The following is an 18,211-nucleotide window of genomic DNA, read 5'->3' on the forward strand; positions in this document are numbered from 1 at the left end:
CTCTATTTACGTTGCCATCACATTGTAATTATCTGGTTGTGCAATCAATATATTGTTCTATTAAATAAAATAGACACTTTATTAAACAATGTCTCCTTCTGTTGCATTAAACAAAATACATTGTCATTAAATTTAATCTTGCAGAAAATGTCAGGTATTTTACCAGAATATAATTGTAATTAAACTCTGGTATGAATGAAAAAAAGTCACAGTCAAGGTAACATAAAACTTGATTTTACAATTAAAGCTATTTACTGAGGTAAAGAGTTTTGGGTCAACCTGATTTATAATTCTCCATCTCATCAGTAAATGGCTTTAACTCCAACTGTTTCATTGAAAGAATCTTTTTTTTTAATTAACACTGCGAATAAAGTTGCTTAGAACTTATTATGCAATACTTTTGAGTATACAGGATGGGCAGAGCAGTGGGACATCAGCAACCATTTTGGGTGCTAATGATAGAGCTTGTGCTGTGCTGAATCAGAAGATGAGCAAGGCTCAGATGATGGTGGTGAGGAGCAACGTGCAAAGGGGAGGATGGTAGAATGAGCTGGCAGATTAAGAGATCAATCTGGGAAAACTAGGAATAGATATGAGGTGTCCAAAAACAAGTCAGGGCCAGGTATTTTTAGGTGTACGACTCGCTTCCTGCTGCCTGATGACCTTTCAAACAGCTATGAGAGACAAATCAGGAGCAAGATAGAATACTCTCCCTTTGTCTGGATGAGGGAGCTCCAACAATTCTCAAAAAACTTTGTACCAAAGCAGTCCAATGGATTAGTGACCCATCCATTCTCTTTACCATTAGCACACAGTGGGCTACTACATGTAGCATGGAAGAATGGGGCTAATTACAGAAAAAATATATATACTGGAGTACTGTGTTCATTTCTGGCCACATCATTATTATACTGATCTGTAAGTGTCTAGAAAAGATTTATGGTAAGATTACTTTGACAAACAACTACATTTACAAGGATAATTTAGAGAGTCTGGGACTAGTTCCTTTCAAGGTTACGATGAATGGCCTGGACTGAGTGGACAGCTGGAGGCTATTGCCATTGGTGTAGAGTCAAGGACTTGTGATCACAAGAATAAAATAAAGTGGCACTAAATTAATAGTGACATGAGGAAAACTATTTTACACTGTATGTGCTTTGAATTTGAAATGCGGGCAGGCTCCACTGTGGCCTTAAAAAAATGTTAAGCAAAGATTTGCATGGCTACTGAGAAGTGTCTTTGGCAGAACTAGTATGCTGCTCTGGTAGACAGTCGGAGCAAACATAATGAGCCAAATGATCTCCTTCTGTGTTGTAAATATTCTCTGATTCTACTCTATGATCTCAAATGCTAGCCTTGTCATTGACATCCAGATCATTAACTTATTGGTGTGCAACAGGCATTTATAATGTCTCCATAAAATTGTAATTTAAATCAGATCTGCATCACTTGGTTCTCAAACGTTCTGGTATAACTCAATGCAATGAAACCCCAGTTCAGCAGTCCATTCTGATAGATACAGTTATGGAATCACACTCTTCATCTTTAATTTCAATGGACAATTTGTTTATCTTAATTTAAATTAGCTGCTCTTTTAAATTGATTTTTAGCAAAAAAAAATGCTGCTTGATTTACTTAAATTGTTTTATGTTGCTTTAATAGAATGCTTCATTTGAGTGAAAGAAAATGTCACTTTTCTTGGGAAAATTATATTAAATTTATGGAATTAGACTGGGCATTTGTTTAGTAGAATGAAAATATTTTGTTCTGAGAACACATAAAATGTTCAGCATATGTTTGTATTTAAAAATTTATCAGACAGCATTGTCAACAATAAATAAAATCTATCTCTTATATTTTACCCTGAGAACAAAAGTGAATATTAGCCAATAGTGACGGTTCGGCCACCTCTTCTTGATACTGCATGACAGGGAATGATCTTCATGGAGGAAAATCGATCATTCAGAGTCAAACTTGTCTGCAAAATAAAAATACACACCGTTAGAACTTAAGAAATTGATTAGTTAGGTACAGATTATTAAAAGTGAGATACTATACTGGATGGATCATGTCAAAGAAGTCCATGTGAATTGTTGTTTATGTATGGGTCTGTATGAAATCAGAATCAGAATCAGGTTTATTATCACCAGCATGTGACGGGAAATTTAACTTAGAAGCAGCAGTTCAATGCAATACATAATCTAGCAGAGAGAGAAAAGAATAATAATAAATAAAATAAAACATAATAATAAATAAACAAGTAAATCAATTATGTATATTGAATAGATTTTCTTAAATGTACAAAAATAGAAATACTGTATATTAAAAAAAATGAGGCAGTGTCCAAAGATACAATGTCCATTTAGGAATCAGATAGCAAAGGGGAAGAAGCTGTTCCTGAATCGCTGAGTGTGTGCCTTAAGGCTTCTGTGCCTCCTAGCTGATGGTAACAGTGAGAAAATGGCATGCCCTGGTTGCTGGAGATCCTTAATAATGGACACTGCCCTTCTGAGACACCGCTCCCTAAAGGTGTCCTGGGTACTTTGTAGGATAGTGCCCAAAATGGACTTGACTAGAATTACAACCTTCTGCAGTTTACTTCAGTCCTGTGCAGTAGCCCCTCCATACCAGGCAGTGATCCAGCCTGTCAGAATGCTCTCCATGGTACAACTATATAAGTTTTTGAGCGTACTTGTTTACGTGCCAAATCTCTTCAAACTCCTAATAAAGTATAGCCGCTGTCTTGCCTTCTTTATAACTACATCGATATTTTGGGACCAGGTTAGATCCTCAGAGAACTTGACACCGAGGAACTTGAAGATGCTCACTCTTTCCACTTCTGATCCCTCTATGAGGATTGGTATGTGCTCCTTCGTCTTTCCCTTCCTGAATATAAGTAAGCATCTGATAATAATGCAAGATGCTATCATAAGAATTGAAAGTGTGAAACAGTGATTCCTCAGCATCAGCAACAGCCTTTGTGCATCTCGTCTGATTACTTAGTTAGAATTTTGTACATTTCAATCTGAACCCTAATGAATATAGACCTAATCAAACCAATCCCTCCTCATGTGTCAGTGCTGCCATCCTAATGATCAACCTAATAAAGCTTTGTTACTCTCCTTTCTTGGCAAGGACATACCACCTCAGAGAAGGAGACTAAAACAGTATATAAATATCCAGGTGTGATGTCATTAAGCTCTGTACAACTGCAGAAAAATATTGTTGTTCCTCTATTCAAAACCTTTCACAATGAAAACCCACAAATCATCTACCTTCCTAAGTATTTCTGCTCAGTGACTGGTGCATAAAGGCATCCAGTATCTCATTTTTTTCACCTCCTTTCCCAATTGATCACCATTCAAATAGTAAATCATTCTGTTTTTTTTTTGAAACAGGCATTTCCTAAATCATTCTCTACCGGTCCTGCACTTTCCCACAGCCTGTCAGAATCAGAATCAGGTTTAATATCACTGGCATATGTCATGAAATTTGGTGTTTTGTGCAACCAAACAGTGACATAACCAGTTGGAATGCTCTGCATGGTACATCTGTAGAAATTTGTGAGTGTCTTTGATGACATACCAAACCTCCTCAAAGTCCTAATAAAATATACTGTAGCCATGTTGTGTCTGAATCAAATGGTTTATTTTTGTGTATCATCTTAACAACTTTCATTTCACCCTGTCATCTCAACAATTTTTAATTTGTCTACAAGTTTGATGACAATGTAAAGGTGTCATAATTTAGTTCAATTAAATCATTTATACCGTGATTACCTTGGACCCATCTAGTACTCCACTGGTCACAGTCTGCCACCTGGACAAGGACCTGTTTATTCTTAATCATCTTCCTGCCTGTTAACCAATTCTTCATTTATTCCAACATGCAGTCAGTGGCCACGATATTCAGTACATCTGTACCTCTGCTCATTAATGCAAATATCCAATCAGCCAATCCCTTGGCTGTGACTCAGTGTGTTACAGCATGCTTACAACACTGGTGTACAGAAGAACATTTCTGAATGCACCACATGGTGAACCTTGAAGTGGATGGCCTACAGCAGCACAGGTACACAAACATACACTCAGTGGTCATTTAACTAGGTAAAGGAGGTAGCAGATTTTGTAATATGTGGTTATTTGACTAACTTTTGCCTGAACTAGCCTTGAGGCTATTTCTTTCTAAGGAGAAAAGCAAAGTATGTGTTTAATTCTTCTCCTATAACTTACTTTACAATTAAAAGTCTCGCTATTTCTGACTGTGGTGGTCTTACAAAAGTCTTCACTGGCCCACTTCTCTTAACATACAGTATTTACAAAAGTTTTTATAATCAGTTTGTATGTTCCCTGCATGGTTACTCCCATACTCCATCTACCCCTTAATCATGTTTGTCCTCCTTTGTTCAATTCTAAACTACTCCCAATTCTCACACCTGCTGCTGTTATTGCAATTTCATATGTCTCCTCCTTGTGCCCAATGCAATCTTTAATTTCTTTTGCAAGTCCTGGGTGAGCTATCTTTCCTGACTTACTTTTGAGCAAGATGGGAATGAATAGACAATAGACAGTAGGTGCAGAAGTAGACCATTCGGCCCTTCGAGCCTGCACTACCATTCTGAGATCATGGCTGATCAATTCCTATCAATACCCGGTTCCTGCCTTGTTCCCATATCCCTTGATTCCCCTATCCATAAGATACCTATCTAGCTCCTTCTTGAAAGCATCCAGAGAATTGGCCTCCACTACCTTCCGAGGCAGTGCATTCCAGACACCCACAACTCTCTGGGAAAAGTTTTTCCTTAACTCTGTCCTAAATGACCAACCCCTTATTCTCAAACTATGCCCTCTGGTTCTGGACTCTCCCAGCATCCGGAACATATTTCCTGCCTCTATCTTGTCCAATCCCTTAATAATCTTATGTGTTTCAATCAGATCCCCTCTCAATCTCCTTAATTCCAGTGTGTACAAGCCCAGTCTCTCTAACCTCTCTGCGTAAGACAGTCCAGACATCCCAGGAATTAACTTCGTGAATCTACGCTGCACTTCCTCTACAGCCAGGATGTCCTTCCTTAACCCTGGAGACCAAAACTGTACACAATACTCCAGGTGTGGTCTCACCAGGGCTCTGTACAAATGCAAGAGGATTTCCTTGCTCTTGTACTCAATTCCCTTTGTAATAAAGGCTAACATTCCATTAGCCTTCTTCACTGCCTGCTGCACTTGCTCATTCACCTTCAGTGACTGATAAACAAGGACTCCTAGTTCTCTTTGTATTTCTCCCTTACCTAACTCTACACCGTTCAGATAATAATCTGCCTTCCTGTTCTTACTCCCAAAGTGGATAACCTCACACTTATTCACATTAACCGCCATCTGCCAAGTACCTCCCCACTCACCCAGCCTATCCAAGTCACCCTGAATTCTCCTAACATCCTCATCACATGTCACACTGCCACCCAGCTTAGTATCATCAGCAAATTTGCTGATGTTATTTTCTATGACTTCATCCAAATCATTAACGTAAATGGTAAACAGCTGTGGTCCCAATACCAAGCCCTGTGGCACCCCACTAGTCACCACCTGCCATTCCGAGAAACACCCATTCACCACTACCCTTTGCTTTCTATCTGCCAACCAGTTTTCTATCCATGTCAATGTCTTCCCCCTGATGCCCTGAGCTTTGATTTTACCCACCAATCTCTTATGTGGGACCTTATCAAATGCCTTCTGAAAATCAAGGTACACTACATCCACTGGATCTCCCCGTCTAACTTCCTGGTTACATCCTCGAAAAACTCCAACAGATTAGTCAAACATGATTTACCTTTGGTAAATCCATGCTGGCTCGGCCCAATCCTATCACTGCTATCTAGATATGCCACTATTTCATCCTTAATAATGGACTCTAGCATCTTTCCCACCACCGATGTCAGGCTGACAGGTCGATAGTTCTCTGTTTTCTCCCTCCCTCCTTTCTTAAACAGTAGGATAACATTAGCCATTCTCCAATCCTCAGGAACTGATCCTGAATCTAAGGAACATAGGAAAATGATTACCAATGCATCCGCAATTTCCAGGGCCACCTCCTTTAGTACCCTAGGGTACAGACCATCGGGACCTGGGGATTTGTCAGCCTTCAGTCCTATTAGTCTTCTCATCACCGTTTCCTTCCTAATGTCAATCTGTTTCATTTCCTCTGTTACCCTATATCCTTGGCCCATCCATACATCTGGGAGATTGGTTGTGTCTTCCTTAGTGAAAACAGATCTAAAGTACTCATTAAATTCTTCTGCCATTTCTCTGTTTCCCATAACAATTTCACCCAATTCATTCTTCAAGGGCCCAACATTGTTCTTAACTATCTTCTTTCTCTTCACATACCTAAAAAAGCTTTTGCTATCTTCCTTTATATTCCTAATTATTGTTGTTATTCATGCATACAGAATTTTCAATATTATTCATGGCCTGCAACCCATTAACACACTTGGTAAAGTTTACCAATGTATCACAGCCAACTTATATATATATATATATATATATATATATTACCTTCTAGTTTCATTTATTCAGGTAAGCATATAAGACCGCAAGATAGATATAGGAGCAGAAATAGGCCATTTGGTCCATTCAGTCTGCTCCACCAATTCATCATGGCTGATCCAATTTTCCTCTCAGTCCCAATCTCCTGCTTTCTTCCCGTATCCCTTCATACCCTAACTTATCAAGAATCTATCAAACACTGCCTTAAATATTCATAAAGACAACCTCCACAGCTGCCTGTAGCAAAGAATTCTACAGATTCACCACTCTCTGGTTGAAGAAATTCCTCCTCAACTCCATTCTAAAAGGATGCCCCTCTATTCTGAGGCTGTGTCCTCTGGTCTTAGACTCTCCCAGCATATGAAACATCCTCTCCACATCCACTCTATCAAGGCCTTCGAACACTTGATAGGTTTCAATGAGGTCACCCCTCATTCTTCTGAATTCTGATGAATACACCCAGAGACATCAAACACTCTTCATATGACAAGCCATTCAACACTGGAATCATTTTCATTATTCTCCTTTGAACCCTCTCCAGTTTCAGCACACCTTTTCTAAGATAAGGGCTCAAACTTGCTCACAGTGCTCCAAGTGAGGCCTCACCAGCGCTTCGTAAAGTTTCAACATTACATCCTTCCTTTCATATTCTAGCACTCCTTAAATGAATGCTAACATTGCATTTGCCTTCCTCACCACAGACTCAACCTGCAAATTAACTTTTAGGGAATCCTGCACAAGGACTCCCAAATCCCTTTGCACATAATTTTTTTTGTATTTTCTCTCATTTAGAAAACAGTCAACCCTTTGATTTCTTCTAAGCAAGTACACTTCCCAACTCTGTATTCCATCTGCCATTTCTTTTTGCCTATTCTCCTAATCTGTTTGTCCTTCACTACTTAACTTTATATTGTCTGCAAACTTTGCAACAAAGCTATCAATTTCATCATCCAAATCATTGACAAATGACGGAAAAAAAATTGGCCCCAACACAGACCCAAGTGGAACACCATTAGTCACCAGCAGTCAGCCAGAAAAGGCTCTCTTTATTCCCACTCTTTGCCTTCTGCCATCAGCTTCTCCTTTATCTATGCTAGAATTTTTCCTGTAATACCATGGACTCTTGAAGAGTGGAGTGACATTTGCAATTTTCCTGTCTTCTGGAACTATTCCAGAATCAAGTGATTCTTGAAAGGTCAGTACTAATGCCTCCACAATCTCTTCAGCCACCTCTTTCAAAACCCTGGGATGTACACCATCTGGTCCACGTGACTTATCATACCTTCAGACCTTTCAGTTTCCCCAAGAAAATTCTCTCTGTTTATGGTAACTTCACACACTTCATAACCACTAACACTCTCAAACTTCCACCATACTGTTAGCATCTTCCACAGTGAAGACTGATGCAAAATACTTCTTCAGTTCCTCTACCATTTCACTGTCCCCCATTACTACCTCTCCAGCATTGTTTTCCAGTGATCCAATATCCACGTCATCTCGCTTTTCCATGTCATATATCTGAAGCTACTTTTGGTATCCTCTTATTTATTAATGGCTAGCTTACTTTCATATTCCATTTTTGCCTTCTTTATGACTTTTTTAGTTGCCTTCTGTTGGTATTTGAAAGCTTCCCAATCATCTAACTTCTCATTTATTTTTGCTCTATAATATGCCCTCTCCTTGGCTTTTACGTTGGCTTTGACTTCTTTTGTTAGCCACAGTTGTGTCATCTTTTCTTTAGCGTACTTCTTTCTCTTTGGGATGTACAAACCCTGTGCCTTCCAAATTGCTTCCAGAAATTCTAACCATTTCTGATTTACCATCATCCCTGCCAGAGTTCTTTTCCAATCAATTCTGGTCAACTCCTCGTCATTCCTTTTATTCCACTGTAATACTGATACTTCTCAAATTGATAGGTCTCAAATATTTTGTGTCCTTATATATAATTTCAATATAACTAGAACCCTTAAGGATTTACACATGCAGAAACAAGAACTTAACTGTTCATCCAAACCTTTCAAAGTTGTAAATTTTCAGTATTCTATCTTTCCATAAGTTTTCCTTATTTTACATTTTGCTGTATTAAAAACATAAGATTTTTCTCAACTTTTGTTCATCACTAAGTTTTGTGTCACATACTCTATTTTACTGGAATCTACACAAGTCTTGAAGAATAACATCCACAAATATCCCACTCTTCCTCCTCTTTAATGTCTATGTTGACAAATTCCCTTAATCTGATGGGTTTCCATCTTGGACACATAAGAGCAGAATTGAGCCATTTGGCTCATCGAATCTGCTATGCCATTCCATCATGGCTGATTTATTCTCCCTGTCAACCCTATTCTTCTGTCTTCTTCCTATAACCTATACACAAGAAGTTTTGTGTGAATAGCTATGCAGAGGAAGCAAAAATCCATTTACATAGGCTTACCAACAAAGCAAAAATCTAAATTGGAAAACACAGACAGATTTAGAACAGATTGATTTATTCCTAAAAAAAATGTTACCGAGAATCTTCTGGATTTCAATAAAGAAATTAACATATTAAGTAATAGACCACTATTCAAATAAAAAAATAATTACTTAGTTGGTATATAGCCCAGTGCATGATTAAACAAATATAACTAACTGATGCCAGTGATCAATGATATAATGGATGAATGAACTAGACTGATAAACTGAAACAGACATGGATGTATAGCAATTATTATAAAAGGTGTTGCAGGATTTGTGTACAAAATGATCTATCTTTTTAACAGTAGGTACATCAAATTCTAAATTGGAGCCAACTGGACTCTGTAAGGTCTACCAACAGGAGTAAGAATGGGAAAAGTATACAGCAGGGAAATTCCCTGTTACCAAGTAGGAGAGGGTGTAACTTTGCTTCAGCTATCAGTGGATTAAAAACTCTATCTTTTGGCAATATCCCAATGTCTGCTATTTTGCCAGATCTGTTGTTGCTTATAAATCTAGCTGTGCCTTTGTTCAGTCTTACTCAAATAATTATGTGTATTACATATCTCCGATATCAGTCTTATCTGCAGTAATATGTTGTTAAATCTCTTAGAATTGTCTCCACAGATCCGGGTATAACCATGGAAATATTAAGTAAGGCTTTAATGAAGAAGCTTCATTCTTTCTTCGAACTGGACCACATACAAGGAAAGCGCATACTAAGCGTATAACAAGTGCATACTTGTTTCTCCACTTCCACACCCCCATCATCATTGCAGAAGGGCGACAAAAACTGAAAGTATCAGCACCAGCCAAAATCCCATTTACAAATCAAAGATTGTAAAAATAAAAGAACTTGTGAACTCAATTAACATTTGTCACAGCAACACTTGCTTAGCACTCCAAATGTATAAAAGCATGTGTCAGTATGGTGTTATCATATTCTAATGCAACTGGAATTCCAGCATCTCAATGATCTCCTCTGTTTATGATTTTCTGCTTCACTGTGAGTCTCTTCCTCAAGAAATTTAATTCTTCTTTTCAATGGGAGTTCAGTGAGATCTTCACTCATTGTTCCCTCTCCATTGTCTTATTCTGACCTTTTCTCCCCCTTCCTTTCCTGTCCTGATGAAGGGTCTTGGTCTGAAAAGTCAACTGTTTATTTCTCTCCATAGATAGTGCCTGACCTGCAGAGTTCCTTCAGCATTTGGTGTGTATTGCTCTGGATTACCAGCATCTGAAGATCATAAAACCCCCAGTTTACTCTCTTGGCCCACTTACACCATGCCAACTGCGGCATCCAGCTATATTAATACAATTTATCTGCATTACATCAATATCATTCTACACTTCTCCCGTTCAAGTCTCTGTCCAAACTATGGTTGTATCTAACACCTCCTCTGGTAGTTCATTCCAGGTAACCACTATCCCTTGTCACGGTGCGTGCTGGTAATATCAGAACCCAAGTGTGGCAGAGAAGCAAACTCCAATGTAGAGAGAGTGATAAGTTTATTCATAATAATTCCAAATGATATCAGTGGCTCAGCCGAGCAACACTGCGAGAAGTAACATTCTGAAAACTGGGACCCTGCAATTAGGGCTAATTGCGCATCTGCTTAAATAATATAGGTAACTGTAAATGATTAATGTCCTCTCATTAAACAACAATTACCTAATTCAGGTGCTCCAAAGACCTCAGAACCCCACATTCTCTGGTGCCCCGTACAAGCCTGAAAAGCTCATTACAGTCTCCCACTTCCTACGGCCGGCACCTGATGGCCCAGGGAAACTGAAAAACTTGAGATCCAGGGACGACTCAAGAGACTTGGGGTACTCGAACTGGAGAACCTCGAGATTAGGACTGCAAGGGAGGGACCCGGGAGACCTCGAGGCAGAGGGAGACGAGAACCTCGAGAGACTGAGAGACCAGGGAAGCTCAAGAGAGGTCATGAGAGGAAGGCCTGGGAGTCTGCGAGAAAGAACTAGGAGTCCTTGAGACAGGAAGAACATTGAAAAATCTTGTGGAAGCTTAAAGTCCATGGGGGATCTAGAGATCCTTGAGAACCTTGTACACTTAGGCCAGAACATTTGGATCGTGTAAGTATTTAGCACACATGCACGCACTCCCTGTTATGTGCATGCGTGTGGAGGGAGAGGTATTGTGGGATATAAAGGTGACAGCCCTCAGGTTTTGGAGGGATATGTTGAAAGTAAAGTTGTTTTAACAAAAGAAAAATGTGTCATTGTTAGGGCATTAACAGTGGCAGGAGAGGATGGTTTCCAATTGTAGGATTTTGCCAGCATTTGATGAGAGCAAGCCAGACAAAACCTGGAAAAATGAGATTGGAATATGGACTTGTGTTACGGAACTGGAGAAGAAGCAAGCATTGGCTGTTGTGTTGTCACTTTCAGGAAGAGTGAGAGAGAACAGGATGTGAATTTCAGTGGAAAAGTTGAAGTAAGATGAAAGTATGAATTCACTAATAAATGCATTTGACTGTTTTTGAAGGATGAAAAGGATCAGATTTATGAGACATATTTAGACTTCGACAAAATTTACAGAAACAGTGATCACGATATGATCGAATTCACTTTGAAATTTGAGGAGAAACTAAATTCCAATGTGTCAGTATTTCAGTGGAATAAAGGAAATTGCAATGGCATGAGAGGGGAACTGGCCAAGGTTGACTGGAAAGTGACACTAGCAGGAAGGACAAGCGGAGCAGCAACGGCTGCAGTTTCTGAGAAAAATGAGGGAAGTGGAAGACAGATATATTCCAAATAAGAAGAAATTTTCAAAGGGAAGAAGGACACTACCACGGCTGACAAGTGAAGTCTGAGCCAAACTAAAAGCAAAAGAGAGGGCAGACAAGGAAGCCAAAGCCAGTGGGAAGATAGAAGATTGAGAAGCTTTTAAAAACTTGCAGAAGGAAACTAAGAAGGTCATTAGGAAGGAAAAGATGAATTATGAAAGGAAGCTAGGAACTAATATCAAAGAAGATACTAAAAGCTTTTTTAAGTATGTAAAGGGTAAAAGAGAGTTGAGGGTAGATATAAGAGAATTCAAAGAGCACTGAGGGCACAGGTCTATTGTACAAATGACAAATATGACACGGGGACAAAGCATATTACAAAAGAGCAGACTGTTCAGAATGGAAAGGTCCTGAAGCTGTCATTAGCCAAGATGGAGTTATTTGTAAGACATAGAGGTATGTATGTGAGAATGCATCATTCCAGACTACATAAAGCACATACTGAAGACCATCACAACTCCGTGGAGAATGAAACAAAAATGAAAAGCACTTACCTAGCACACAGTCACATAGGACAGACAGGGATGAGGAGAGTACACCTAAGGACCCAACAGAGTTGCTCAACAATGGCACTGACAGTGGGGAAGAGAGTGCAGTTGGGGACTCAATAGATTTGCTCAATGGGGGTACAGACAATGCAGAGGAGAGTGGTGTTGAAAACTGAACAGAACTTATCACAAGTGCAAAGACAGCATGGAAGTTTCAGTCTTAAAACAGGGCAAGCTGTGAGATTTGTAGACCAAAACATTGGTATCTCAAGCAAAGCTGAAGTCTTAGATGAGCAGGCAAAACCACTGGGAGATACAAAAGTTGGTACCACTTGAATTACCTAACATTCACAGTTGCTGACATGTTATGTGTAGACAGACTTCCCATTGAATCAAGTATATATCAGGCTGGACCATCTGAGAAATATCAAGCTGAAAATGTTCTAAATGTTCTAAAATGTTCTAAAGAGGTGTAATGTAACTAAAGAGGCGTCATTTGAATCTGCAAAACAGGACGAAATCAGAAGTTGGAGAAATAATGGAATGTTTGAGGAAGCTAGAGACAATGACCAAAAAACAGTGTCTACAAGATAGGTTTACACCCTGAAAGAAATCCTGATAGGAATTATACCAAAAGTACATCTGGTGGCTAGAGGGTTTGAGGAACTTAACAGAGATGAACTCCAAAAAGACTTGCCAACATGTGCATCAGAGTCTCTCTGACAAGTTCTCTTAGTGATATGTCAAAAGCGTTGACAATCTTATTGCATGGACATAAAATCTATATTGTTACAGGGAATGGAGCTGCCATATGACATTTACATTACCCCGACCCCACCCCCCCACCCACCCCCCCCCCCCCCCGAAGCCAGAAGCAAAGGAACACTGTGGAAACTCAAAAAGTGAGTGTACGGTCCAGCAGATGTATCACTTTACTGGTATAAAAAGGTCAAGGAAATAATGTTGAATACGGGTGGAAAGATGTCACAAGTGGATCCAGCTGCTTTTTACTGGCAAGGTTCAGAACATCATGTGATTGGACTACTTGCCTGTCATAGATGACTTTGTCACAAAACTTTGCCACAACTGTTATCCCTCAGATAAAGTCAGCTTTTCAGGCTGGATGGGAGGAACATGACAGATTCTGTTCTGTAGGGATAGGCATCCTTGCTGATGACAGAACAGCACTATTGCGCCAAGAAAGCTACATCAGGAATCCTCAGAAAATCCACACGGAATCCTCTCGTGCCACACAACAGGATGCACCCATCAGTGAAGCTGAGGCAGAGCAAATTAAATCAAAGATTGGTCAGAATCTATGGGTGGCAAAGCAGAGCAGACCTGACATCATGTTTGATGCCTGCAACTTGGCATCCAGCATAAAAAAATGCCACAGTACAAACTTTACATGAGGCAAACAAGATATTGGGCAGAATTCAATCTGAAAAAGTAGTTTTGAAGTTCCAGCAGCTTGGAAAAGATAGCTCACTGAGACTCATTGTCTTCAGTGATGTTTCTCTTGGAAATCTTCCTGATGGTGGTACTCAAGGAAAAGAGGGAAGATTTTCACCTTTCTATTGGCAATTAAAAAGGATTCAAAGAGTTACATGGAGTACACTGGCAGGAGAAACCGTTGCAATGTCTGAAGGTGTTGACAATGCTGTTTTTTTCTGGCCACACCTTAGCTGACAGTCTCACAAAGAAAGGAACACCAGCTCTTGTGCTGTTAAAGACTCTTAGTGAAGGGATTTGGTACCTTAAGAATTGTACTAACTTCAAGGGTTAGAACTAATTCCAATATCCTAATGGACATTTGAATTGTCTTAATTTTTTTTCAAATTAAATTTTTTAATGTATACATAAAAAGGATGGGAGAGTGTTGAGTTTTGTTCATTTGGCCTATGTAAGTATCTAGTACACATGCACTCTCCCTGTTATGCACATGCATGTGTATGGAGAGAGACGAATTGTGGGATGTAAAGGTGATGGCCCTCAGGTATTAAAGAGAGACTTTAAAAGAAAAGTTGTTTAAACAAAAAAACAAGTCCTTGTTGTTTGGGCGTTAACAGAAGGCTGTACTCTCAATTTTACAGATTGAGATAACATAGACAGGCTCTTTCTATACCTGTGCCTGATGGCCCTCTATAGATTTGTTTCATTTGTTACATGGAAGTTCAGTTTTCATAGTCTGTACCATAACTTTCATCAAGCGGTTTAAGTACAATGTAGCTTATTCTTGATAGATTTACTCTACTTGTGTGTTTGCACATTCCAGCCAGGGATCAGCCTTTGGAGCTGGGTTCTTCAAGGTTGCAAACTCAAAGTACTAATTCAGGAAACCTGAGTCACAGGAGCCCAAGGCTGGGAACCCAGGTACCTACAATTTGAAAAGCTCAGAACAGAGGTCGGAGAAATTTAGAATGTAGACCAGAGAAGCTTGGAACGTGAACTTGAGAAACTTGGAACATAGACTAGAGACACTTGGAACATAAATTCAAGGAACTCAGAACATGGACTTGAGAATAGATGCCATCCATCTATCTATCTATCTTCTATCTATATACTACTAAAACTCTCAGTCTGTTTGTGACCTCCAATTAGCACCTGACCCGAATCTGGGCTGTACCTTCCAAATATCTGGACCTGACTTGCACTACCTTACTTTCCCTTTTCTATTTTCCAATTATGATGTATAATTTAAATGTTTATTATATTTACTTTGATTTGTACTTCAGGGAGCATGAAACGCAGAATCAAATATCGCTGTGATGATTGTACGCTGTAGTATCAATTGTTTGGTGACAATAAAGTAAGTAAAGTTACAGTGGCACTTTTTTGGCTAAATCAACTTAAAATGCACTAACTTGCAGAGTTCAGGGTTATATATTTGTATAAAATTGCTCATTCGCAAAAATCAACAGGCTGGCTTTGACCCGAGAGCCGATCCGCCATCATGGAAATTGGGACGCGACACCACAACGCATGCTCACGGCCAGCCTCAGTAGCAACATCAACCGGAGCAAAAGGTCAGGGCAGCTCTATTTCAAGTGGTCACATATCACCATCAGCACGTGCAGGATTGGGACAGATCCGACTGCCACCCATCGATAAGAGATCATTAAATCTTATTGTAATGACGCACTTCTCTTTCAATATTTTTATTACTTTCTGCATAAAGGAATACAGAGTACAAGGAGGTATATATAAGTTAAAAAGGTACCAAATACATTGTATTAAAAACAGTTACAATCACAAAACCCTGTATTCATAAAGATTAAATTAAATCGTAAAATTGAAATATAAAATATTTGGTATACAGAAAAAAAATCTAAACCCACTACCGAAGTCAGAGCTGTTAAGTAAAGCAAGAAAAAAAGGGGAGTGGAACCCTCATCATATAATAAAATATATTATTAGTCACCATCTGAACTTTTACAACAAATCAAAAGATTTTGAAAATAACTCAAATATGGTCCCCGCAATATATAAAAGTCTTGATTAGATTCAAAAACTGAACATCGGATCTTCTCTAAACTTAAGCATAACGTAACATCCCGTAACCCATAATGACGTACCTCGAGACACCTATAAAACCCTTTGCTGCAGTCAAAGGACAGCGGTGACTATATCATGTCCATTTAGGAGAGCGCCAACCACATCATCAAGAATAATCAGCTTCCTTTGGTATTATTACTTTGTATCTTCGATCCAGCATTAGGGTAAAAAAAATGGTCAGCCTAATTACTTTTACTTTACTTTATTGTCATCAGACAATTGATACTACAGCGTACAATCATCACAGCTATATTTGATTCTGTGCTTCATGCTCCCTGAAGTAGAAATCGAAGTAAATATAATAAAAATTTAAATTATAAATCATAACTGGAAAACAGGAAAAGGGAAAGTAAGGTAGTGCAAGTCAGGTCCAGATATTTGGAAGGTACGGCCCAGATCCAGGTCAGGATCCATTTAGTAATTATGCCATGCGGAAACAGAAATGTCAAATGTCAAACATCAAATGTCGCCGGGAAGCGGCAAGGAGAGGGAGAGAACAAGAATCAGATGAGGCCAGGGTCACAAGATCAGGACAAAAAAGATGAGAGAAGAGACAGAGGAGGAGAGGCATGCACGTCTCCAGAATGACAACAGCTGGCACAGAAGGAGGAGAGAGGAAGAGACAAAGGAGCTGAGAAATGCACGTCTCCAGGATCAGAGACAAAGAACAAACAGCAGCGCATGGAGACAGCGCATGAAAGGACTGCACATCTCCAGAATGACAACGAGAGCCACAAGGGTGACAGATCAACCAGAAATGTTGCCATCAGAAGTATCCTTCATTATATTTGCCTTGCTATGCGTCTTTCTTCTTTAATAAACTTGTTTTTATTCTTCAATTTCCAAAGCAAAGCAATACCAATAGCATTCAGAGAAATTTTCTTTCTTTCTAAACATTCAGGGAAATTTAATGTTCATTCTGGTCACATCAGACTGCACTTCCTTTCTCTCAAAGGGTGCCCCAACGGGTCACTCCGCTGTCTAGTTCTCACCTAAAGCCACAGTCAAAATGCCACTGATCAATCCTTGCTGGGTCCACTACTTGGCAGGTGGAGAGGAAAGACAGCTCCAATGTAGAGATGCTAATGAGTTTATCATAATAATTCCAAAGGAAAATTGATGGCCCAGCCGAGTGACACTGCGAGATGTAACATTCTCAGAACAAGGCTGCCATGATTAGTGCTTATCGGTTATCTGTTTAAATAACACAAGTAACACAGAATCCCTGAGACTATCATAATAAACATAGAAACATAGAAAACCTACAGCACAATACAGACCCTTCAGTCCAAAAAGTTGTGCCGAACATGTCCCTACCTTAGAAATTACTAGGCTTACCCATAGCCCTCTATTTTTCTAAGATCCATGTACCTATCCAAAAGTCTCTTAAAAGACCCTATTGTATCCGCCTCCACCACCATTGCCGGCAGCCCATTCCACACACTCACCACTCTCTGAGTCAAAAACTTACCCCTGATATCTCCCCTGTACCTACTCCCCAGCACCTTAGACCTGTGTCTTCTTATGGCAACATTTCAGCCCTGAGAAAAAGCCTCTGACTATCCACATGATCAATGCCTCTCATCATCTTATACACCTCTATCAGGTCACCTCTCATCCTCCTGTTGCCCCAAGGAGAAAAGGCCAAGTTCACTCAACCTATTCTCATAAGGCATTCTCCCCAATCTAGGCAATATCCTTGTAAATCTCCTCTGTACCCTTAACTGACTTAATCCAAAAGCATCAGGAGACCTCACTATAAAGAACAGGTTGCAGAACAACTCTAAACAATTAACAACTCTCATTAAGCAACAATTAGCCAATTCTACTGCTCTAAAAACCTCAGAGCCCGATGCTCTCCAGCACCCCACTCAGACCCAAACAGCTCTCTCTCTGTCTTGTTTTACGGCGGTTGGCACCCAGTTTAGTGGTGCATTACCGCCACCTTCTGCTCTGGAGGTTGTGATAGACTCATATTCTAAATCCCTTCACCCAATCTCACACACACATACCCTAACCTAAACTTTATCCTCCCAACTTTAGCCAACCTAGTACCCTATTCCTGTTTATCCATCATCTCCTATTAAAAATAACCCTGTACCCCTTAAGAAAGCTAAAAATACCCTAACCTGTGCTCTCTCATCCATGCCCAGCAACTCTTTTAATGTGAATTCCTGCACCCCCAAATCCCTTAGATTAATTCTCATCATCTCTCTCTGTATCCCAAACTTCCTGCAACTCAGAATTACATGTTCTACTAACTCCTCTTCCTGACATTCCTCACACAGTCCTGTCTGGTGTTTCCCTATTAATTTCAATGTTTGGTTTAGTGCACTCTGCCCCAACCTTAACCTAG

General features: G+C 39.5%; 1 protein-coding gene across 1 annotated transcript in view; it reads right to left on the reverse strand.

Annotated features, from left to right (window-relative positions):
• Positions 1-1,795: 1,795 nt before the first annotated feature.
• LOC132397763 (UAP56-interacting factor-like) overlaps positions 1,796-18,211 on the reverse strand; it is a 75,647-nt gene continuing 59,231 nt past the window's right edge. The window contains exon 7 of the mRNA XM_059976528.1: positions 1,796-1,978. Within this exon, the coding sequence (XP_059832511.1) occupies positions 1,883-1,978 (96 nt within the window). The 3' untranslated portion in view covers positions 1,796-1,882. The remainder of the gene's footprint in view (positions 1,979-18,211) is intronic.

Source organism: Hypanus sabinus, chromosome 8 (assembly GCF_030144855.1).
Source record: "Hypanus sabinus isolate sHypSab1 chromosome 8, sHypSab1.hap1, whole genome shotgun sequence".
NCBI classification, from domain to species: Eukaryota; Metazoa; Chordata; class Chondrichthyes; order Myliobatiformes; family Dasyatidae; genus Hypanus; species Hypanus sabinus.